This window comes from Somniosus microcephalus, chromosome 21 (genome assembly GCF_052327205.1).
Source record: "Somniosus microcephalus isolate GS21.2 chromosome 21, FLI_Smic_1.0, whole genome shotgun sequence".
NCBI lineage: Eukaryota > Metazoa > Chordata > Chondrichthyes > Squaliformes > Somniosidae > Somniosus > Somniosus microcephalus.
This window is the reverse complement of record NC_141007.1, coordinates 51,196,261-51,219,867: the sequence shown is the minus strand read 5'-3', so window position 1 is coordinate 51,219,867 and position 23,607 is coordinate 51,196,261. Positions and strand designations below refer to the sequence as shown.

Here is a 23,607-nt window from a genome sequence, read left to right as displayed (position 1 = left end):
TAGTGCGAGTTAGGATATGGGTGGTAGAGTTTTGAATGAGCGCTCATTTATGGAGGGTGGAAGATGGGAAGCTGGCATGGGGAGCTTTGGAATAGTCAAGCCTAGAGGTGACAAAGGCATGGATGAGGGTTTCAGCGTCAGATGAGCTGAGGCAGGGGTGGAGACGGGTGATGTTATGGGGGTGGAAATAGGCAGTCTTGGTGATGACTCAGATATGTGGTTGGAAGCTCATCTCGGGGTCAAATATGGCACCAAGGTTGCGAACAGTCTGGTTCATCCTCAGACAGTGGTCAGGGAGGGGGATGGAGTCGGTGGCTAGGGAACGGAGTTTGTGGCAGGGACTGAAGACTATGGCTTCGGTCTTCCCAATATTTAGTTGGAGGAAATTTCTGCTCATCCAGTTCTGGATGTCGAACAAGCACTGTGACAAATTAGAGACGGTGGAGGGCTCGAGAGAGAGGTGGTGGTGAGGTAGAGCTGGGTGTCGTCAACGTACACGTGGAACCTTGCGTTGTGTTTTCGGATGTTGTCGCCGAGGGGCAGCATGTGGATGAGAAATAGGAGGGGGCCAAGGATAGATCCTTGGGGGGAACTCCAGAGGTAATGGTGCAGCAGCATGAAGAGAAGTCATTGCAGGTGATTCTCTGGCTACAACTGGGTAAATAAGAATGGAACCAGGCAAGTGCAGTCCCTCCCAGCTGGACGATTGGGGGAGGATGGAGTGGTCAACCGTGTCAAAGGCTGCAGATAAATCGAGAAGGACGAGGAGGGAAAGTTTACCATGGTCACAGTCACATAGGATGTACATTGTGACTTTGAGTACTGTGGCAGGGGCGGAAACCTGATTGGAAGGATTCAAACATGGAATTCCAGGAAAAATGGGCACGGATTTGGGAAGTGACAACGTGTTCAAGGACGATAGCAAAATACTGCGGATGCTGGAAATGCGAAATAACAACAGAAAACGCTGGAAAAACTCAGCAGGCCGAGCAACATCCGTGGAGAGAGAAATAGAGTTAACGTTTCAGGTCGAAGACCCTTCGTCAGAACAGGTTCAAGGACTTTGGGTAGGAAAGGGAGGTTGGAGATGGTAACAATGGGAACACTAGCAACTCGTATAGAATAATGTTTGTCTTTCCCACTTCTTTATTTTTATCAGATGCGTGAGGTTAAGATCTTTTCCCATCAATCTAAAGGTTTTGAGAACATTTGCCTTGCTCTAGTTGCCACACTTTGAAGTGCCAAATGTATAAACAGAAGAAAGGCAAGAAGCATCCACATTATTTTGCTATTGTTTTTCTGACCTGGAGCTGGAAACTTACAAACAAACTTACAATTAAACTCCGACTGAGCTGAGGACCTAGGTAGACAGGGAGTGGCTCAGTGGCCCGCAGGAGCCGATCATTTCAACAGCTAAACATCACAACATCACAGCTAGTATTTTTTTTTAAATCTCCCCTCCAGCTGTTTGTGTTGATTGTTCCGCTGTGACGTTAATGACACTGTATAAATTAATTTTATTCTGTGTTTGAAGACATATTTATTGCATTCGATCTGATAATTTACTGCAGTGAGTTATCACTTTGCATATCTATTGCACACCGCATTCCAAAAGGACTTGAAACCTGAACTGCATGTTGTTTGCATTGAAGATTGTGGTAGGAAAAAATTTTTACACTGGGGATGGACTATACGATATGACACTTGGTTTATTGTCTGGAAAGAGTACAATAACTCACTCGTAAATGCAATGCTCATCAGTTATTGTTCTTTCTAGTGTGTGAATTAAATCAGTGGCACATGACCCTCAGTGTGTTATATATGCATAGTGAGCAAGTATAATTCATTCATTAAAGATGGTATAAAGTAAATCCAGAGTATGCTTTCTATTTGTATTGTTGGGATAAATATAATCTGGAAATGTTTTAAAATTATGGAAAAAATATTTTTTAAATTGTCTAATCAATGGTAGACTTGTTGCTGTATTCTTGAGGTTTGGCATATAGTTATATCATCATGATGCCATAAAGCCTTGGTTCTCCTCAGTTTTATTGGATAATGACTTGCTGTTCTCCAGTGACTCAGATGGGTTATTGGTTGGGTTAGGTCTCGCCGTTTCGAGTATAGATTGTTGGTTGTGCTGTTGTCGAGATGTTTCTGCTTTAATGCACAATTTTCTACCGTGTATAAGAACAGAAGAACAGAAGAAATAGGAGCAGGAGTAGGCCATTCGGCCATTGAGCCTGCTCCACCATTCAATAAGATCATGGCTGATCTGATCTTGGCCTCAACTCCACTTTCCTGCCCGCTCCCCATAACCCTTGATTCCCCTAAATGTTTCGCCCAGTGAGTTAACCGATCGCAGTCGGACTCGAACCTGCAATCTTATGATAACTTAATGATTAGCACCCAAGCCAAACGCCTTACCCATTAGGCCACGCGGCCACTGCCGTATAATCTGTTTAGAAATATTTAATAATAAAATAAAGGTCTTGTTTAGAAAAGTGTAGTTCCTGACTATCTATTTTATAGTATGATTCTGATCTGTGATGCTTTTATGTGATCATTATTTAATGTCCTGTGTCACATGGAAGTGGGACGGTTGACATTTAGTGAGGTCGGTGCTGTTGGAAGGCCAGTCATGCAATAAAAATATTATTAACAAAACATCTGATACAAACAATGAAGATACATTTTAATATTATATAAATAATTGTCGACTGTGCCATGGAGCATTAATATCAGGAAAGCCGTGGATTATGCAAAGTAAACTACTGAGTTTTGAGATCATGAACAGCAAGCACGAATGAGTTATGACAGTTGCATCACTAATGATTAAACTACCGATATCTTGACTCCAATTTTATTAATACAACAACAATTTCCATTTATATAGCGCCTTTAACGTAGTAAAATGTCCCAAGGTGCTTCACATGAGCATTATCAGACAAAATTGGACACCGAGACACACAGAGATATTAGGACAGGTGACTAAAAACTTGGTCAAAGAGTTAGGCTTTAAGTAGCGACTTAAAGGAGGAGAGAGAAATAGAGAAGCGGAGAGGTTTAGGGTAGGAATTCCAGAGCTTAGGGCCATGGTAACTGAAGGCACATCACAGATCACAGACATCACAGAAACCCCACAGCGCAGATAGAGGCCATTTCGGCCCATCGAGCCTGCACCGACACATATCCCACCCGATCCCCGTAACCCCTACACCAACACATATCCCACCCTATCCCCGTAACCCCACGTATTTAATCCCCCTAACACTAAGGGTCAATTTATCATAGCCAATCAACCTAACCCGCACATCTTTGGACTGTGGGAGGAAACTGGAGCACCCGGAGGAAACCCACGCAAACACGGGGAGAATGTGCAAACTCCACACAGACAGTCACCCGAGGCCGGATTCGAACCCGGGTCCCTGGCGCTGTGAGGCAACAGTGGACCTCTTTTTGATATTGTGGTTTTATGCAAATGTAACATTTATTTAATGTCCTGTGTCACTGGAAGATGAGATGCTTGGTGGTTTGATCGTGGACATCAGTGTTGTTGGAAGGCCAGGCTGCAGTAATGGATCCCACTAACAGAAAGCTCAAGATTGGCAAGAATTGGAGTAAGTTAGGAAAGTGACCTCGGAAAAGTAAACCAAGAGTGGAAGATTTCCTGTGGTCACTGTGACAAAATTGTAAACCCATTCATTAGAAATGGATTTAGTGACACCTCGCACAGAGGAAACCTCCCCCCATAGATCAAATGATGAGACTTAATGCCCCAAAGAAGGATCAAAGCAGAGAGAAACAGATTGTAATCCAAAGGATAATGAGTGGGCAGCAGGAAGGGTTGGGATATGTTAGGTAACATTGAAAAATATTTTTCACAGTGCCACGTGAGGCTCCAAAGCAATGGTCATGAGCTGTTACTGTTGACATACAAATTTAAATTGGGACCCAGTCTACCATCAGCCCCAGATTTTGTTTCTGTGGTTAGATTCAATTATGCTGTAAATATTATACACCACAGCTGGCAGCCCTGAATCCTGTATTTAACAGGCATTAAATGCAAATCATTAGTTGGAAAGCAAGTGCTAATGGTTGCAATGACAGGGCAACAATTGCCATTCAAAACTGGTTCAGATTAGATCATTGTGAGGTCAGCGGCTAAATCAATGAACACCCATTTAAAGGGTCATGCTGTCTTTTGTGCCATTTTACCAGTTTCACAAACAAATGCTCAGTGCTGTAATGTGCTTGTTTTTGGATCATCAATTGTATTTGGTACGCAAAATATTCTACCTAATTGAAAATTTGTGTAAAAATATAGCCTAGTATATGCATATTACAATAATGCATGCTGCAGTGGATATAGCATGTGTTGCAGATTAAAGGTAATGCAGAGCTCTGGAGCATATTATTTGGTGAAGATCAGTACAGGGACTAAGTGTGCCTGAAAATTCCAGGACTATGTTCCTTTAATTAGAAACATCCAATGGCAGTGAATAATTCCATCCTTCCCTTAGCTCCTGTACACAACTATTTTACATCAATAAACCCCCTGCTAACTTTCAAATATTTTCTATCAAACTGTGAATAAGCCTTTTTCCAGTACTTTGTCTTTTAATTGGATTGAAAAAATTGATGGGTATCAAGACCACTTTAATTAGATAGAAAACCCCCTCCATATTATTCAAAGAGATCATTACTTCCACTCAAGCTCCTCTTGCCATGTAAGCACTTGTAATGAGTGTTTTACCTGTGAAGACAGCACTTGCTATCGTTTTGCATATTGAAGCAGCTGAAGCACATAATACAGAAGGGACAAACAAACGGATTAACCAGCACTGGTAATGGAACTCATCTCCTGAAATATGACTAATGCCTTGTTTATACAGAGTTTGATGCCTTAATCATAGAAACATAGAAGATAGGAGCAGGAGTAGGCCATTCGGCCCCTCGAGCCTGCTCCGCCATTCAATGAGATCATGGCTGATCATCCAAATTCAGTACCCTGTCCCTGCATTCTCCCCATATCCCTTGATCCCTTTAGCCTTAAGAAATATATCACAGAAATCACAGAAATCCCACAGTGCAGATAGAGGCCATTTCGGCCCATCGAGCCTGCACCGACACATATCCCACCCGATCCCCGTAACCCCTACACCAACACATATCCCACCCTATCCCCGTAACCCCACGTATTTAATCCCCCTAACACTAAGGGTCAATTTATCATAGCCAATCAACCTAACCCGCACATCTTTGGACTGTGGGAGGAAACCGGAGCACCCGGAGGAAACCCACGCAAACACGGGGAAAATGTGCAAACTCCACACAGACAGTCACCCGAGTATCTAACTCCTTCTTGAAGATATTTAACTAGCTGAAGTGCCCAGCGGTGCCGAGGGATTTTTGAGGGCATGTTGTTGTTGGAAGAGAGAGAGAGAGCGAGACTGGGGGGAAGAGAAAGCGCGACTGGGGGGAAGAGAGAGAACGACGGGGGAAGAGAGAGCGCGACTGGGGGGAAGGGGGGGAAGGAAGGGGGAGGGGGGGAAAGGGGGGGTAGAAGTGGGGGAAAGAAGGGGGAGGAGGGGGAGGGGAGGGGAGATGGGGGAAGAGGGGGGGCAGGTGGGGGAAGGAGGGGGGGAGAAAGGGAGGGGGGAGCCAGCAGACCCTCTCCCCTCTGCCGGCGATAAGGGGGAAGGAGGGGGAGAGAAAGGGAGGGGGGAGCCAGCAGACCCTCTCCCTTCTGCCGGCGATGGGGGGGAGGGGGGAAGGGGGAAGGAGGGGGAGAGGGGGGGGGAGTCCCCGAGCCCCGCCCCCGATCTCCCGATGTCCCGCCCCCGATCTCCCGATGTCCTGCCCCCGATCTCCCGATGTCCCGAGCCCCGCCCCCCGATGTCCCGAGCCCCGCCCCCCGCCCTCCCGAGGCCCGATCTCACGAGGCCCAATCTCCCGAGCCCCGCCCCCCGATCTCCCGAGCGCCGATCTCCCGAGGCCCAATCTCCGATCTCCCAAGCCCCGCCCCCCCAATCTCCTGAGGCTCGCCTCCCCCCGATCTCCCGAGGCCCGATCTCACGAGCCCCGCCCCCCCCGAGCCCCGATCTGCCGAACCCCGATCTCCCGAGCCCCGCCCCCCACCCGAGCCAGCTTCAAGAGCAGAGAGAGACACGCCGCCGCGCAACCTACCGCGTCAGGCCCGGCCGGACTCAAGTCGCGCGCGCTGACTCCTGCCCCACCCGCCTTTACTAAGATGGCGGCGGTGGCGACGCTCGGCTCAGGCCCGCCCCCTCCAGCCTTCACAAAGATGGCGGCGATCGCGAGCCGCTTGTTGAGCGCGACGGGTGGTGCCTAGCTCGGGCGTGGCTGGGCAACAGAGGCCCAGTCTTACAGGCCTGGAAAAACAGTGAAAAGTAGGAAAATTCTAGATGTTAGAGAAAAGATTTACAAATTAATTAACTTTTTTAAAAAACAATTTGTGTTTTAAAAGCAACTTTTTTTTGCTGGAAATGTAGATTTGAAAAGAAACACGCAGAAAGTGGGAAAAAGAAATGAAAAGTTTGGAATCAAGATGGCGGCGACTCACCTCGGTTCAGAATGATAAGGCCCACCCACACACGCACCGATTGGTCAACCGTCAGGTCACTGAACTGTAGGATTGGTCAATCATCACATCACTCAACTGTAGGATGGCCCACCCGCACACACAATGAACCCGCCCCCACTCGATACAAATGAGCGGCTAACGAGAGGAATTTTGAACGGTTTTTGGATACCGTCGGCACAATTTTTGTCCGACCGTCGGCGCAATTTTTGTCCGAGCAAAAAGTAAATACGCCTACAAGAGTCCCCTAATGATGAGCTTTCTTTTGATATAACATATGTGTAGGTACGCTCTATAACTTTTGATTGTATAGCCGGCCAGAGAGACAGACAGAGACAGACAGACAGAGAGACAGACAGAGAGACAGACAGACATATCCTTTTATATATATATAGATGAATTGGCCTCAACTGCCTTCTGTGGTAGAGAATTCCACAGGTTTCACCACTCTCTGGGTGAAGAAATTCCTCCTCATCCCTGTCCTAAAATGTCTTACCCCTTATCCTTAGACTGTGACCCCTGGTTCTGGACTCCCCTGCCATCGGGAACATCCTTCCTGCATCTAGTCTGTCTAGTCCTGTTAGAATTTTATAATCTGGGCTCAACAATTAATTACATTGCAAAGGCAAAATACTGCGGATGCTGGAAATCTGAAATATAAACAGGAAATGCTGGAAACACTCAGCAGGTCGGGCAGCATCTGTGGAGAGAGAAACAGAGTTAATGTTTCAGGGGGCGGTGACCTTTCATCGGAACTGGAAAATGTTACAGATGTAACAGGTTTTAAACAAATACAGAGGCAGAGGGAGGGGAGGGGAGGGGAGGAAAGAACAAAAGGGAAGGTCTGTGATAGGATAGAAGGCAGGAGAGATAAAAGGGATGATGGTGCAAGGCAAAAGGGGGTGGTAAAGGGACAAGTAAAGAAACAAAAGATGGGTCTAGAGGAGGTGTAAATTGTAACAGCACAATCGTTACCAGCGCCTGCTGTCCAAGAAAATGCGGTTATGATCTGAAATTATTGAACTCGATGTTGCGTCCAGAGGTTGTAAAGTGCCTGATCGAAATAAGAGGTGCTGTTCCTCAAGCATGCGTTGCGCTTCATTGGAACAGTATAAAAGGCCAAGAACAGTGAAATCAGAATGAGATGGAGAATTAAAACGGCAAGTGACCGGAAACTCGGGGTCACGCTTGTGGACTGAACGGTGTTCAGCAAAGCGGTCACCCAATCTGCGTTTGGTCTCCCCAATATAGAGGAGACCACATCGTGAGCAGCAAATACAGTATATTAAATTGAAAGAATTAATGAATTACATTGGCCCAGTAATTCGGGTCCAAATGCGTGAGTACGGTCTGGGTACTCACGCATCTGGCCGGATGAAATGCCGGCGTTCAGGAAACACCGTGCATGCGGAGAACGCCGGCCTTTCCGGTCCTCTGAACGAAGGGGTTCAGAGGCACAGCGCGTGCGACTGCACAGGCAGCGTGTGCGCAGTGAACTTCGTCGATTTCATTCATGGATTCAGTGAGGGTAAGTCCTTACAAGTTACACTTGAAAAAAGCATGTGTAAAGTTGGTCCAAGGCTGCGGAGGAAGATATATTTTATCGTGGAGCTTCTGAAAGGCAATATTTTTGTTTGGGAAAGGGAGCAAAGTTATTTTAAGAAATGCTGAGGTTAGTTTTAAAGTTTAAATTTTTTTTTTCAAACGGGTTTTCAGAACGGTAGGTAGAAGGAGCAATTGTGGCTGTGTGAATTGAATGTGAGAATGAGTGTTCTAAAATGAGTAATGTAACATTTCCAACACTTTTAAGAAAGAAACTTTTCATCAGTAATAAGTAATTATGTATGTATGTATGTCCGCATATATTCCTTTACGTATATGTATGTATGTTTTATATTCCTTTACTTATGTGTATGAATGTATGTTTTTAATTATGATTTTCCAATAAGTTACTTTCTCTGAAAGTCATAATTAAATACATACATTCATACACATAAGTAAAGGAATATATTCATACACGCAAAAGAATATATACAGACATACATACATAATTACTTAAAAGAATATATTACTGATGAAAAGTTTCTTTCTTAAAAATGTTGGAGTCATTTTCACATTTAATAAACACAGCAAATTCAATTCACATAGCCACAATTGATCCTTCTACCTACAGTACTGAAAACCCGTTTTAAAAAACAAAAATAAACTTTAAAACTTAACTCAGCATTTCTTAAAATAACTTTAATCCCTTTCCCAAACAACCGCAGCCTCTGGAGCAACTGTACTCATGCTTTTTTCATGTGTAAGTTGTATTGACTTGACCTCACTGAAAGCATGAATGAAAGCGACGACTTTTACTGCGCACACGCTGCCTGTACAGTCGCACGCGTTCTGCCTCTGAACCCCTTCGTTCAGAGGACAGGAAATGCCGGTTTTCCCTGCATGCGCTGTGCATGCTGAAAACCGGCATTTCCTCCGGACAGACGCGTAAGTACCCCGACCGTACTCGCGCGTTTGGAAGGGAATTACTGGGCCAACATTTTACATGTCAATAAAATGAAAAATTTAACAATTGCACGATTTGCCCCCTCGCATCTGCGACTGAGGGTCCAAGGAGGTGCATTGTGCAACAGGTCATCGTCGTACGTATCCTCACACTGTTCCCTTTCGGGAACTGTATGAAGTGGTGGAAGGATTTCTGGCCACGTTAACACTCCTTCCGTGACCATAACCATCTTCATACCAGCCATTAGGGTGGTTAGTCCTATGTCATGAGGGTTTTACGGGCTCCCACAACCCATCTGAGGGGGGGGGGCCACCCACACCCGCGGACGCAAGTATCCCGCTGGATTTCCACCCAGAATTTATAGTTGGAGCTCCGACTCCACTTGCCGGGACTGTCTGGAGCGGGGTTTGAAACCCTACTCCTTCTAGCCCAGCGGCGGGGATGCTTACCGCTACGCAAAAGGCCCACTCCGCGCAAAAGGTGACACCCATACGTTTCCTGCGCCTTTTCCCTCCCCATGACTGGAGCCCTATGCTGCCACTTGAAAGACCAAGCTATCATCTGTCCTTTTTGCGGCGCCTTTGACTTCTCATTACCAATGATGAGCAGGCGCTGCGCCTCCACCTCGTTGAGGAGATTGCTGAGGCCATCATCAGTTCAATTGTGAGTTCTTTTAATGCCGTGAATTGTGCTCATTCCAGCCATTTCACGTTGCTAATCGGATTGGGCCTTTGGCGTAGCGGTAGGATCCCCGCCGCTGGGCCAGACGGGGTAGGGTTTCGAACCCCGCTCCAGACAGTCCCGGCAAGTGGAGTCGGAGCTCCGGCTCTAAATTCTGGGTTGACATCCAGTGGGATATTTGCGTCCGTGGGTGTGGGTGGCCCCCCCCTCCTTGTATAGCTTGTGGGAGCCCGTAAAACCCTCCCGCCATAGGACTAACCACCCTAATAGCTGGTTCAAAGATGGTTACGGTCACGGAATGAGTGTTAATCACGGCCATAAATCCTTCCACCACTTCATACAGTTCCCCAAAGGGAACAGTGTGAAGACACGTACAACGACGACAACCCCTTAATCTTCTATACTCAATTGACATTGGAAGTTGGAGCTCACATTTAGGCAGACATCATCATCACTCTCTCACATTTATGTAGTGCCTTAAACATAGAATAATGACCCAAAGCACGTCATAGGAACATAAGAACAGGAGTAGGACATCCTCGAGCCTGTTCCACCACTCAGTTAGATCATGACTGATTTGTATCTTAACTCCATCTAACCACCTTGGTTCCATATCCCTCAATACCCTTGGCTAACAAAAATATATCAATCTCAGTTTTGAAATTTTCAATTGACCTAGCCTCAACAGCTTTTTGAGGGAGAAAGTTTCAGATTTCCACTACCCTTTGTGTGAAGAAGTGCTTCCTGACGTCACCCCTGCACAGCCTAGCTCTAATTTTAAGGTTATGCCTCCTTGTCTGGACTCCCAATACCAGAGTTTCTCTCTACCTACCCTATCAAATCATTTAATCATCTTAAACACCTCAATTAGATCACCCCTTAACCAGGAGTGGGCCTTTGGCGTAGCAGTAGCATCCCCGCCGCTGGGTCAGAAGGCGTAGGGTTTCGAACCCCGCTCCAGACAGTCCTGGCAAGTGGAGCCGGAGCTCTGGCTCTAAATTCTGGGTTGACATCCAGCAGGATACTTGCGTCCGTGGGTGTGGGTGCCCCCCACCCCCCCTCGTATGGGTTGTGGGAGCCCGTAAAACCCTCCCGCCATAGGACTAACCACCCTAATGGCTGGTACAAAGATGGTTACAGTCACGGAAGTAGCGTTAATCGTGGCCAGAAATCCTTCCACCATTTCATACAGTTCCCCAAAGGGAACAGTGTGAAGACACGTACAACGACAACAACCCCTTAATCTTCTGTACTCAAGGAAAAACAAGCCTAGTTTATGCAATCTGTCCTTATAATTTAATCCTTTTAGCCCCACTATAATTCTGGCAAATCTTCACTGCACCCACTCCAAGGCCAATATATCCTTCCTGAGGTACGGTGCCCAGAACTGAACGCAGTGCTCCAGATGCAGTCTAAACAAAGCTCTATACTGTACAACTGTAACATAATTTCCACCCCTTTGTATTCCAGCTCCCTTGAGTTGAAGGCTAATTATTTAATTAATTAATTAATTCCATTAGCCTTTTAAATTATTTTTGTAGCTGTCCACTAGTTTTTAGTGATTTCTGTGCTTGGGCCCCTAAGTCTCTCTGCTCCTCCACAATTCCTAGCTTCTTGCCATTTAGAAAATACTCTGATCCGTTAGGTCCAAAGTGGATGACCTCGCACTTCCCCACGTTGAACTCTATCTGCCACAGTTTTGCCCACTCACTTAATCCATCAATGTCCCTTTGCAACTTTCTGCTCCTATCTACACTACTTACTGTGCCACCTAACTTAGTGTCGTCAGCAAACTTGGATATATGGCTCTCTATTACTTCATCTAAGTCATTCATAAATATAGTGAAAAGCTGAGGCCCCAGTACAGATCCCTGGGGGACACCACTAGTCACATCCTGCCAATTGGAGTGCATACCCATTACCCTTACTCTCTACCTCCTAACCAATTACCTACCCATGTCAAAAGGTTACCTCCAAATCCATGTGTTTCCATTTTTCAACACTTCATACAGGATTAATGAAAAAAATTGAATGCTGAGCCAAAAAAGGAGCTATTTGGAGGGGTTTTAAGGAGGGTCTTATGAGGGGGCAGAGGGAAAGGTGAGGTTTAAGGAGGGAATTTCAGAGCGTTGGACCTAGACAGCTAAAGGCTTGGCTGCCAATGGTGGGGTGCAGGGAAAGGGGATGCACAAGAGACGAAAGTCATAGGAATAGAGAGTTTGGCAGGGAAGGTTGTAGGGCTGGAGGAGGTTGCAGAGATGGGAAGGAGAAAAGCCATGAAGAGATTTAAACGCGATGATGAGAACTTCAGCTTTGAGGCGTTACAGGAGTGGGAGCCAATGTAGGTCAGCGAGGATGGGGTGAAACGCGAGTGGAATTTGGTGGTCAGGATATATATGCATCATAGAATCCTTGAATATCAAGTGCCAAACTGTAACAGAACTAAATGAGATCAGCTTTTCATTGTATCCACATGGTCAAATGAAAACATTAAAATTCAAGAAATATCATGTTCTGACGGAGCATACCGTTATGATTCCTGGAGGTCCAGTTGATGCAGGGAGGCTGTCATAAATAACATCTGCCTATGTCTGATTCCTGGTAGTCTAAGTGGGGGGGAAGTGTTTAGGTAACTTCCACATAGTGTGTGTTGAATCCGTGATGTGCAACTTAAAATGTTCATGCCCGTGATCTTCAGTACAGGTAAGAATTACCACCATTTTAAGTTCTCATACAATTCACATATTTAGGTATTGGAATCACCTTCATGAATACAGAAAATTTGGATAGTTGAAGCCAGAGTTGTAATCACACCTACCTGAAGTGGATATGGGTGGAATTTATAATCTCAGTTAATTCAGTCCAATGAGCCAAAGAAATCAGAATTTGCCCAATTGGGATTTAGGGTAGTTTACCAGGCTTGGCTGAGATTCTATTCAGTGAGTTAAATATGCTGAAATACTTGTCAATGTTGGGATTCCAGCTCAGGCCTTCCATCTCGGGATTTAGTTTCGTGTTGATGTAAATTATGCTTTTTGATGAAATAAACACTTTGCACTTTGAAGCAGTGAAATATATTATCTGTGAAAATAACCCCCAGAGTAGATCTAGAGTCAGCTGTGGGTCAGTGGGTAGCACTGTCGCCTCTTAGTCAGAAGGTTGTGGGTTCAAGTCCCACTCCAGAGACTTGAGCACGTAAAGCTAGGCTTGCAGTGCAGTGTCGGAGGTGCCGTCTTTCGGATGAGATGTTAAACTGAGGCTCAGTCTGCTCTCTCAGGTGGACGTAAAAGATCAGATGGCACTATTTTGGTGAGGAGCAGGGGAGTTATCCCTGGTGTCCTGGTCAATATTTATCCCTCAATCAATATAATAAAAAAAACAGATTATCTGGTCATTATCACATTGCTTTTTGATGGGAGCTTGCTGTGCGCAAATTGGCTGCCGCGTTACAACAGTGACTCCACTCCAAAAGTACTTCAGTGGCTGTAAAGAGCTTTGGGATGTCCGGTGGTCATGAAAGGCGCTATATAAATGCAAGTCTTTCTTTTCTTTCTGGAAAACTTCATTCTGGATGACAGAGAAATTCTAGCTCTGAGCAATGCACAATATTGTTTTTTTTCCAGCTCTCTTAGTAGCTACAATTTTCTTACAAGGATGAGAATGGATTGTTATGAATAAGTTGGTATATTTATTGAACTCAACTGTCCTGTACTGCAGCTGGTCTGGATGGTGCTGAGTGTTAAAAGGCAGGGTACGTTTCTGCATGAATTACATTCACTTTTTTATTTTCATCAATGCCACATTTACAAGTTTAAAGTTTGAGATTTCATTTTTTTTTAATTTATAAAATAATAATTCTGAAAATGCACTGAAAGGGTCAATATTGCACTTGGAGTACTTATAAAGAGGACATAGAGGCACTGGAGAAGGTACTTCTTATTCTTCTTAGGCAGTCCCTTGGAACCGAGGATGACTTGCTTCCACATTAAAAATGAGTTCGTAGGTGACTGATGCGGGACCTACAGTCTCTGTCACAGGTGGGGCAGACGGTGGTTGAAGGGGCGGGTGGGTGGGTGGGGTGCATGGAGAATGTACAGAAAAGCTTTGTAAGGATGACACCAGAACTGAGAGGTTATAACCATCAGTAAAGACTCAACAGGCTGGGGGGCTCTTTTCTTAAAAAAAAAGAAGACTGAGGGGTGACCTGATAGAGGACTTTAAGATTATGAAAGGGTTTGATAGGGTCAACGTAGAGAAAATGTCCACTTCTGGGGAATTCCAAAACTACGGGAGCATAAAAATAAGACAGTCACCAATAAATCCAATAGGGAATTCAGGAGGAACTTCTTTACTCAGGGAGTGGTGAGAATGTGGAGCTCGCTACCACAGGGAGTGGTTGAGGCGAATAGTATAGATGCATTTAAGGGAAACAACAACAACAATTTGTATTTATATAGCGACTTTAACATATTTAGGAAAAGCTAGATAAACACATGAGGGAGAAAGGAATAGTAGGTTATGCTGATGGGGTTAGATGAAGAGGGGTGGGAGGAGGCTCGGGTGGAGCATAAACACCAACATGGACCAGTCGGACCTGTTTCTGTGCTGCAAATTCTATGTAATCCAAGCTCAACCTCTCTTTCTGCTCAGATAATGCAGTTATTGGTGAAAGGGAACAAGCAAAGAACGCAGGAACCCACAGCAGCCAACAAAACCTCCTCTCGATCCCATGCTGTCCTGCAAGTCACCGTCAGGCAGAAGAGTCGCATCAAGAACATTTTGCAGGAGGTACGGATTGGGCGTCTGTTCATGATCGACCTCGCGGGATCGGAGAGAGCTTCACAGGTACGTCACCGTAATGGCCCTAGAAATGGGCCTCTATTATAAGCTGCTTGTTGCAGAATCGCAAATTCACGTGAATGTTATTGGAACAAATCAGAGATTTATGTAAATAGAAAATTTTAAAAAATAGAAATCTGATGTCCTTGTGGCAGATATTCTTGGAAGTGGTGTTCACTGACCCCACCCCCTCTTAGTAAAGACATCACTGAGTCCCATCTAAGTGGACAAGAAATATGATATTGAGTGGAAATATCACTGGGCACAACATAAGAAATGCAACTATTCTAAACTTGCTTTGGTTTTCATTTTGGTACAAAAATGGTACAAAAGTTCTCAATGGATTCCTGTAATTGATGGCTATAGGGTGTTGCTTAACAGAATGCTTTGAGTATTCTGGAATTCTATTAAACTATCCAGAATCGTCCGAGTACAGGACTCAAACAGGGCAGAGTTCAGTAAAGGTTAAACGTGCTAAAATAGAAAAAAAAAATTTACATGTACTTTGATATTTCACTTTAATTTGTAGTTGTATCAACGCAGGATTTTTAAGATAGATTATGTGGTGGGGAAACAATTTTTCAAGTTTGGGAAACAAAAAGGCATTGCTACCTAAACTCAACCAACAAACATGGCATTTCTCTGCTAAATGTAATCTGTTAACTTGACACTGTAAAATGAGCTAAAGCCAAACCAGAGATAAACTGTGAACTCAGGCACAGATGACAGGCTTTCATTATGAAAGTAAAGGAATTCTGTGACAAAAATGAAATATTTTTGTCCAGTTTTGGTTTGGTGGCTGTTTCTTTAAATCTAGCCATAATCGATATGGGGGGTTTGAACTCCCAATGGCCCCGCTCCACTGATGGAGGTGTGGCAGAGCGGGCCCTGAGTCTACCAACTCTGACCCAGTCCTAAATTGCATGGACGAAGTCGTTAAACATCTTTGGTGCGTGTGCCTCAATGGACAAGGGCCTGGAATGTCATAGTGATGCAGCAAAGGAAGCCTGATGGAAAAGAGCTGCTTGGGTCTCCCGTTCCCAAAGGACATACAGTATCAGGTTTTCTCTGCAAGGTAATCAATAGCATCTGGAATCAATTCATCAGGTATCTTGGGGCCTTAGAAGAGGCCATAACCGAACCTACACCTGCCGTACATTTTTCTACATTAAAGGCAGTACATAAAAATGAAAGTTGTTGCAGCACTCGCAGCGCACTGGCTGGTTCATTACAAGGTCACTACTTTCAAAGTGATGAGCCAGGACGCGAGTTTAGAAAGGGATATTTTATCAGAACTCGGGCATCAATTGTTGGTGAATCTGAATCAGACACTTGGGGGTCGATTTTCAGGGTGCCGTGAGGTGGGCTTTTAGGCGTGCGGGGGGCTAAAATCCCGAATTCGGGGGTCCCGACACCATCCCGCCCAAAACCCGCCTCCATGTAAGTTTCAAAGGAGGCGGGTACCCGCCCCGCACTGGGACCCGCCGACCCGAGGCGGGAAGGGATTAGTGCCAATTAACTGCCTGTTAACAGGTAGTTTTTAGCCTAATCCCTATTTTGAAGGTTGTCGTGTGGGATTCCCGACGGCTCCAAACCACGCCAAGTTAGAGGAGTCGGGCCGTCGGGTTGAAGGACTTGGAGGGGTCAAGATGTCGGTGTTCAGGTGAGTGATGGGTGCATGAGTGCAAAGGTAAGTGTGTTTGGTGTGTCTAAAGTGTGTAAAGAAGTTTAAATTACCTGTACTTACCTTTACAGCCTTCCTTCCTCTAGGTTTCGGGAGTTCATCATTCAGCTGGCACAGAAAGCAGAATGGCTGCGAGCTGTCAAAAGTGACAGCCTGCAGCTTTCAGTGCCGGCGAGATTTCTAACTGAGTCTGCGTAGAAGGACTCAGGTTAGAAGTAAGACTGTCAGTGTTTGACAGCTTCAAACAGCTGTGAAACGCTGATATTTCATCTGTCAACACGTCTTGACAGATGAAATTCCAGTCTGTGACGTCACCTGTTGCCAGGTGGCTCTTAATTGGCCCAGCGGGCTCAGCAAGGTCAATCAAGTGAAAATCGCGTGGATTGGCCGCATCTCGATGGAGGCAGGACTACAACCCGAAAGTTGTAGTCCCGCCTCCTTCCCGACTTCTGAATGAAAATCCAGCCCTTGGAGTTGTCTTAACATTTTAGGACAGCTAATCTACCTACATGTGAAGAAGCAGCCATGGAGAAAAAAAGCTGAATAATGTGGAAAATGTGGGGAATGTTTTTATTTCAGATTTCCAGCATCTGCAGTATTTTGCTTTTGTTTTGTCCAAATAAAGTAGTATTTTTTTTAGGAATTACTATTTTAAGATGAATTGAAAATTTCAAGTCCTGTTTAAGATCTATTCTTGAGCGTGAGCTGTGGTGAGTTAACTTCTCGGTGGGGCAGTGGTAAGCACGTTACAATAGGCCTCAGTGTCGCTGTGTTCTGGAGGGGGAAATTTTATCAGTGTTCCTGCTCCTGATTGTGATCTATCTACTGGAAGTGTGTGTGTGTGTGTGTGTGTGTGTGTGTGTGTGTGTGTGTGTGGTGTGTGTGTACTGTATATGAGTGGCTAGCAGGTGAGGGTAGATGGGATACCCCTTGTGATTGATTATCCTGCCAACACTAACTGTCAAGACTCATATGTTAATAACTGAACAATGTACCTTCTTCTTCTTAGGCAGTCCCTCGGAATGGAGGATGACTTGCTTCCACACCAAAAATGAGTTCTCAGGTGACTGTTAAGTCCAAAGCGGGACCTACAGTCTCTGTCACAGGTGGGGCAGATGGTGGTTGAAGGGGCGGGTGGGTGGGGTGCTTTGGTTGACGTGTGCGCCTTCCGCTGTTTGCGCTTGGCTTGCGCTTGCTCCCGGCGAAGAGACTTGAGGTATTCGGCACCTTCCCGGATGATTCTCCTCCACTTTGTGCAGTCTTGGGCCAGGGATTCCCAGGTGTCGGCGGGGATGTTGCACTTTTTCAAGGAGGCTTTGAGGGTGTCCTTGAAGTGTTTCCTCTGCCCACCTGGGGCTCTCTTGCCGTGTCGGAGCTCCGAGTAGAGCGCTTGTTTTGGGAGTCTCGTATCAGGCATGTGGACGATGTAGCCCATCCATCGGAGCTGATCGAGCGTGGTCAGAGCTTCGATGCTGGGGATATTGGCCTGAGCGAGAACACCGACGTCGGTGCGCCTATTCTACCAATGGATTTGCAGGAGCTTGCAGAGGCAGCATTAGTGGTACCTCTCCAATGCTTTGAGGTGCCTGCTGTACATGGTCCATGTCTCTGAAACATACAGGAGGGCAGGTATCACTACTGCTCTGTAGACCATGAGCTTAGTGCCAGGTTTGAGGTCCTGGTCTTCAAACACTCTCTTCCTCAGGCGACTGAAGGCTGCATTGGCACACTGAAGGCGTTGGACTTCATCATCAACGTCTGCCCTTGTTGACAGTAGGCTCCCGAGGTATGGAAAGTGGTCCATGTTGTCCACAGCCTCGTTGTGGATTTTGATCATCGGGGGCAGTACTGTGTGGCGGGGACAGGTTGGTAGAGGACCTTTGTCTTACGGATGTTTAATGTAAGGCCGATACTCTCGTACGCTTCGGTGAAGGTGTTGACGATGGTTTGGAGTTCGACCTCCGAGTGTATGCAGATGCAAGCGTCGTCTCTGCATACTGTCATTCGTTGACAGAGGATGGGACGACCTTTAATCTGGAATGGAGGCGACAGAGGTTGAACAGTTTCCCGTTTGTTCTGTAGATTAGCTCCACTCCAGCGGGGAGCTTACTGAGTGTGAGATGGAGCATTGCAGCAAGGAAGATCGAGAAGAGCATTGGTGCGATGACACAGCCTTGCTTGACCCCGGTCCGTACATGAATTTGGTCTGTGGTGGATCCGTTGGTCAGGATCGCGGCTTGCATGTCGTCATGAAGCAGGCGGAGGATGGTGACAAACTTTTCAGGGCAGCCGAATTTGAGGAGGACACTCCATAATCCCTCACGGTTGACAGTGTCAAAGGCCTTTGTGAGGCCAAAGAAGGCCATGTACAACAGTTGGTGCTGTTCCCTGCATTTCTCTTGTAATTGACGCGTGGTGAAGATCATGTCCATTGTGCCCCTTAGTGGGCGGAATTGGCCAGGAATCGCAAGGGGAGCTCAGGCCAGGAATCGCGAGGGGAGCTTGGAGCCAGGGATCGCGAGGGCAGCTCGGGACCAGGGATCGTGAGGGGAGCTCAGCGTCAGGGATCGCGAGGGGAGCTCGGGGCCAGGGATCGCGAGGGGAGCTTGGAGCCAGGGATCGCGAGGGGAGCTCAGGACCAGGGATCGCGAGGGCAGCTCTGGACCAGGGATCGTGAGGGGAGCTCAGCGTCAGGGATCGCGAGGGGAGCTCGGTGCCAGGGATCGTGAGGGGAGCTCGGGGCCAGGGATCGTGAGGGGAGCTCGGGGCCAGGGATTGCGAGGGGAGCTCGGGGCCAGGGATTGCGAGGGGAGCTCGGGGCCAGGGATCATGAGGGGAGCTCGGGGCCAGAGATAGTGAGGGGAGCTTGGGGCCAGGGATCGTGAGGGGAGCTCGGGGCAGGGATCGCGAGGAGAGCTCGGGGCCAGGGATCGCGAGGGGAGCTCGGGACCAGGGATCGCGAGGGGAGCTCGGGGCAGGGATCGCGAGGGGAGCTCGGGGCCAGGGATCGTGAGGGGAGCTCGGGGCCAGGGATCGTGAGGGGAGCTCGGGGCCAGGGATCGCGAGGGGAGCTCGGGGCAGGGATCGCGAGGGGAGCTCAGGGCCAGGGATCGCGAGGGGAGCTCGGGGCCAGGGATCGTGAGGGGAGCTCGGGGCCAGGGATCGCGAGGGGAGCTCGGGACCAGAGATAGTGAGGGGAGCTCGGGGCCAGGGATCGCGAGGGGAGCTCGGGGCCAGGGATCGCGAGGGGAGCTCGGGGCCAGGGATCGCGAGGGGAGCTCGGGGCCAGGGATCGCGAGGGGAGCTCGGGGCCAGGGATCGCGAGGGGAGCTCGGGGCCAGAGATAGTGAGGGGAGCTCGGGGCCAGAGATAGTGAAGGGAGCTCGGGACCAGAGATTGTGAGGGGAGCTCGGGACCAGAGATTGTGAGGGGAGCTCGGGGCAGGGATCGCGAGGGGAGCTCGGGGCCAGGGATCGCGAGGGGAGCTCGGGGCCAGGGATCGCGAGGGGAGCTCGGGGCCAGGGATCGCGAGGGGAGCTCGGGGCCAGGGATCGCGAGGGGAGCTCGGGGCCAGGGATCGCGAGGGGAGCTCGGGGCAGGGATTGCGAGGGGAGCTCGGGGCCAGGGATCGTGAGGGGAGCTCGGGGCCAGGGATCGCGAGGCGAGCTCGGGGCCAGGGATCGCGAGGGGAGCTCGGGGCCAGGGATCGCGAGGGCAGCTCGGGACCAGGGATCGGCCTGGTCTGAAGTGGGGTTCAGACGAGATGGCTATGGTCGAGATCCAGGAGCGAGGACAAGGCCGAGGAGCGAGGTCGGGATCCAGGAGCGAGGATGAGGCTTAGGGGTGCAGACGGGACCCAGGAGCGAGGTCGGGGCCCAGGAGTGGCGCAGCGTGGACCAGCAGCGGGGTCGGGAGTATCACACTGCATCCTATGAACCTCAGGCAGAGAGGGCCTGCGGGAAGGAGGGAGGAGGACAGTATGTTTGTGTGTGTGTGCTAGGCCGATGTAGCAGAGACTGGTCTCCAATCATCTTTGATCCCCTTGCCATTGGACCAAGACCTTGCTCTGTCAAGCCCGTGTGGTAGCTGGTGTGCAACGGCCACCCCAAGTTAAAAGAATTCATGCACAGGCATCTTCCACCCTTTAAAATGAAGTTCGGGACCTGAAACATCAGGACCCTCATGGACAACCCCAACAGCGACAGACTGGAACGCCGCACTGCTATCGTTGCCCGGGAGCTCAGACGTCTCGACATTGACATCGCCGCCCTAAGCGAGACCCGGCGCGCAGGGGAAGGCCAGCTCAAGGAGCAAGGCGGTGGTTACACCTTCTTCTGGAAAGGCAAACCTGAAGAAGAACGCCGCCTCCATGGGGTAGGCTTCGCCATAAAAATAAGCTAGTTAGACGTCTCAGAGACTCCCCTTGCGGAATAAACGAACGCCTTGTGACTCTTCGGCTCACCTCAGCCCGGAACCAGTGCGCTACAGTCATCAGTGCATACGCCCCAACACTGGAAGCCACAGACGAGACCAAAGAGGAATTCTACTCCAGCCTCAAACAATCCCTGTCCCGAGTCCCAACGGGCGACAAGCTGATCCTCCTTGGCGACTTTTACGCCAGAGTTGGAAAGGACACAGACCTCTGGGGAGGTGTGATCGGTAGAGAGGGGGTAGGGAAAGCCAACTCCAACGGTACACTCCTCCTGACGAAATGCTTAGAACATGGCCTTGTCATAACCAACACCTGTTCCGTCAGAGAGACAAGTACAAGGCTTCATGGCAGCACCCTCACTCCAAGCACTGGCATCTGCTGGACTACTTCATCGTCCAAGCGAGGGACTGCAAGTGCGTCCACATCACCCGCACCACGACAGGAGCTGATGACTGCTGGACAGACCACCGCCTAATCCGCTCTGTCATCTCCATCAATGTAGCCCCCAAACAGCGGCGGCAACAGGAACAATGCCACAGGAAAATCAATGCTGGAGCACTCAAAGACCCCGCTAAGAAAGCCCTATTCAGCCTGCGCCTCTCAACCAACCTGACGACTCCCAGTGATTTAGAGACAACAAGAGTGCCCCACAGCGCCTGTGAAGAGATGCTCGGTCACTCGACCAGGAAACACCAAGACTGGTTCAGTGAGAACGAACAGGAGATCCAGGGGCTAATAAGCTGCAAGTGCAAGGCATTCCTGACTTGGAAACAGCAACATGACTCGAGAGCAAGAAAGCAGCTCTACAGATGCCTGAAGGCCGAGGTCCAACAAAAAACTCGTGACCTAAAGAACAGATGGTGGGTGGAGAAAGCGCAGGAGATCCAGCAGCTAGCCGACAACCACGACGTGTGTGGATTCTTTAGCACAGTCAAGACCACCTACGGCCCAAGCATCCAGGATCCTACCCCACTGCGGGCCAAGAACGGAGAGGTACTTATCAAGGACAGAGAGGCAGTCAGTGCCCGCTGGAAGAAGCACTTCAAAGATCTCCTTAACCGAGACTCTGTCTTCGACGTGAGTGTCCTCAACTCCATCCCGCAGCATGCTACCCGCCACCACCTCAGCACAACCCCAACCCGGCATGAGGTTGAAAAGGCCATCCGACAACTGAAGAACAACAAGGCCTCAGGAGCAGACGGAGTCCCCGCCGAGGCACTAAAGCTTGGCGGTGAAGCATTTTGGCGCGAATACATGAACTCATTTCTCTTAGTTGGAAGGAGGAGAGCATGCCAGGTGCTCTCAGACGCCGTAATCATGACCATCTTCAAGAAAGGTGACAAGTCCGATTGCGGTAATTACAGAGGAGTTTCCCTGCTGTCTGCCATAGGGAAAGTCATTGCAAGAATCCTCCTCAATCGCCTTCTCCCAGTGGATGAAGAGCTCCTCCCCGAGTCGCAATGCGGAACAAGGTACCAGAGGGTGCCTGGGGCCCCTGAGGAGGGGAGAGAAGAATATGCACTTTTTCAACAACAAAAAAACCTGTACTTGTGACTAATGTTGCCCCCTAATTTCTTTTTGGGTGCGCGGCCCCTTTAAGGGGCTGCGCTGACCATTCACAGACCGGGACCGGCAGAAAACTGCAAAGCCACGCAGCTTAGAGAGAACGTTGCTTGTGACATGAAATCGTAATCCATGTTAATTTTAGATCAAACTTGTTTTCCTGCTTCCCTTGCTGCGGTAACTTGTTAAACAAATTACTGTGTAACCAGGGTCATCTATGCTACAAATCAGGGCTTTGGCACTTTCAATTAATTAATGTCGGGAAAAGAAAATAGGATTGTTTTGATAGGTGAGTTAGATTTAATATCTGCCCATTAGCCTTCTGTTCACATCATTATTGGACAGTAAAGTTGGTAAGCAAACCATTCACTGTGACGTGATGTCTAGGGGCCATTGTTTTATAATTACTATAATTTGCTGAAATGATATCCGTGCACTGGAGTGCAGAGCTGACATTTTAGATCATTTTCCATTGTGCTTTTGTGCAACACCGTTTTAACATTTAAATGAGGATATAATGCACCTTTAGCTCGCTGTAGCACAAAAGCCACCAATTCTAGCAGTAGTGCTGGGTAAAAGTAAAGAATGGCTGCCTACTGTGCCAGTGACTTAAGAAACCATCCCCTCCAGTATTTAAAATATATATCTATATATGTACAGATTGTGGCATTGCTTCAAGTAGTTTTTAAAACACGGTTATAGAGATGGTAATGGTTCTAAATGTTGTTGCGAAATGAAAATCTTGCAGGTGCAGTAACTAAGCTCTATAATTGTACTTAACTGGCACAAATGTCGTTGAAGAGCAGAAAGAAATTGGGTAATTGGTCTGCACGCAAGCTGGTTCACACCGCCATCTAGTGGCCATGGAAAGGAATATGGTTTTATTTTAAAATAAAAGCAAAAAATATGCTGGAAACAGTCAGCAGGCCAGGCAGCATCTGTGGCGAGAGAAACAAGGGTTAAAGTTTCAGCTCGTTGACCTTTCCTTCAGAACTGAGAGAGAAACAGAGTTAGCGTTTCAGCTCGCTGACTTTTCATCAGAACTGAGAAAGTCTTCATTTTATTAATTTCCCATTTAGGGCTGGTATTCTGCAGGGCAGGACTGACTGGCTGTACCAGTTTTCCTCCCTGAGATCGATTACACTACTGTTCTTAAAGTTTTCTCTCAAAAAGCTTGTGGCCCTGCCAAGAACTAGTGTAACTCACGTAATGAGGACAGGCTAGTAAAGCTGCAGGTCTGCCCCCAGAGCAAAGGCAACCATGGGTAGCCTAGAACATGGCTACATTGTATCTGTAGC

The 23,607-nt window shown here is 47.9% G+C and overlaps 1 protein-coding gene across 1 annotated transcript in view; it reads left to right on the top strand.

Annotated features, from left to right (window-relative positions):
• The window catches only part of kif19 (kinesin family member 19), a 232,545-nt gene that overhangs the window by 163,774 nt on the left and 45,164 nt on the right, over positions 1-23,607 (top strand). Inside the window, exon 7 of the mRNA XM_085963605.1 lies at positions 14,442-14,636. Within this exon, the coding sequence (XP_085819731.1) occupies positions 14,442-14,636 (195 nt within the window). The remainder of the gene's footprint in view (positions 1-14,441; positions 14,637-23,607) is intronic.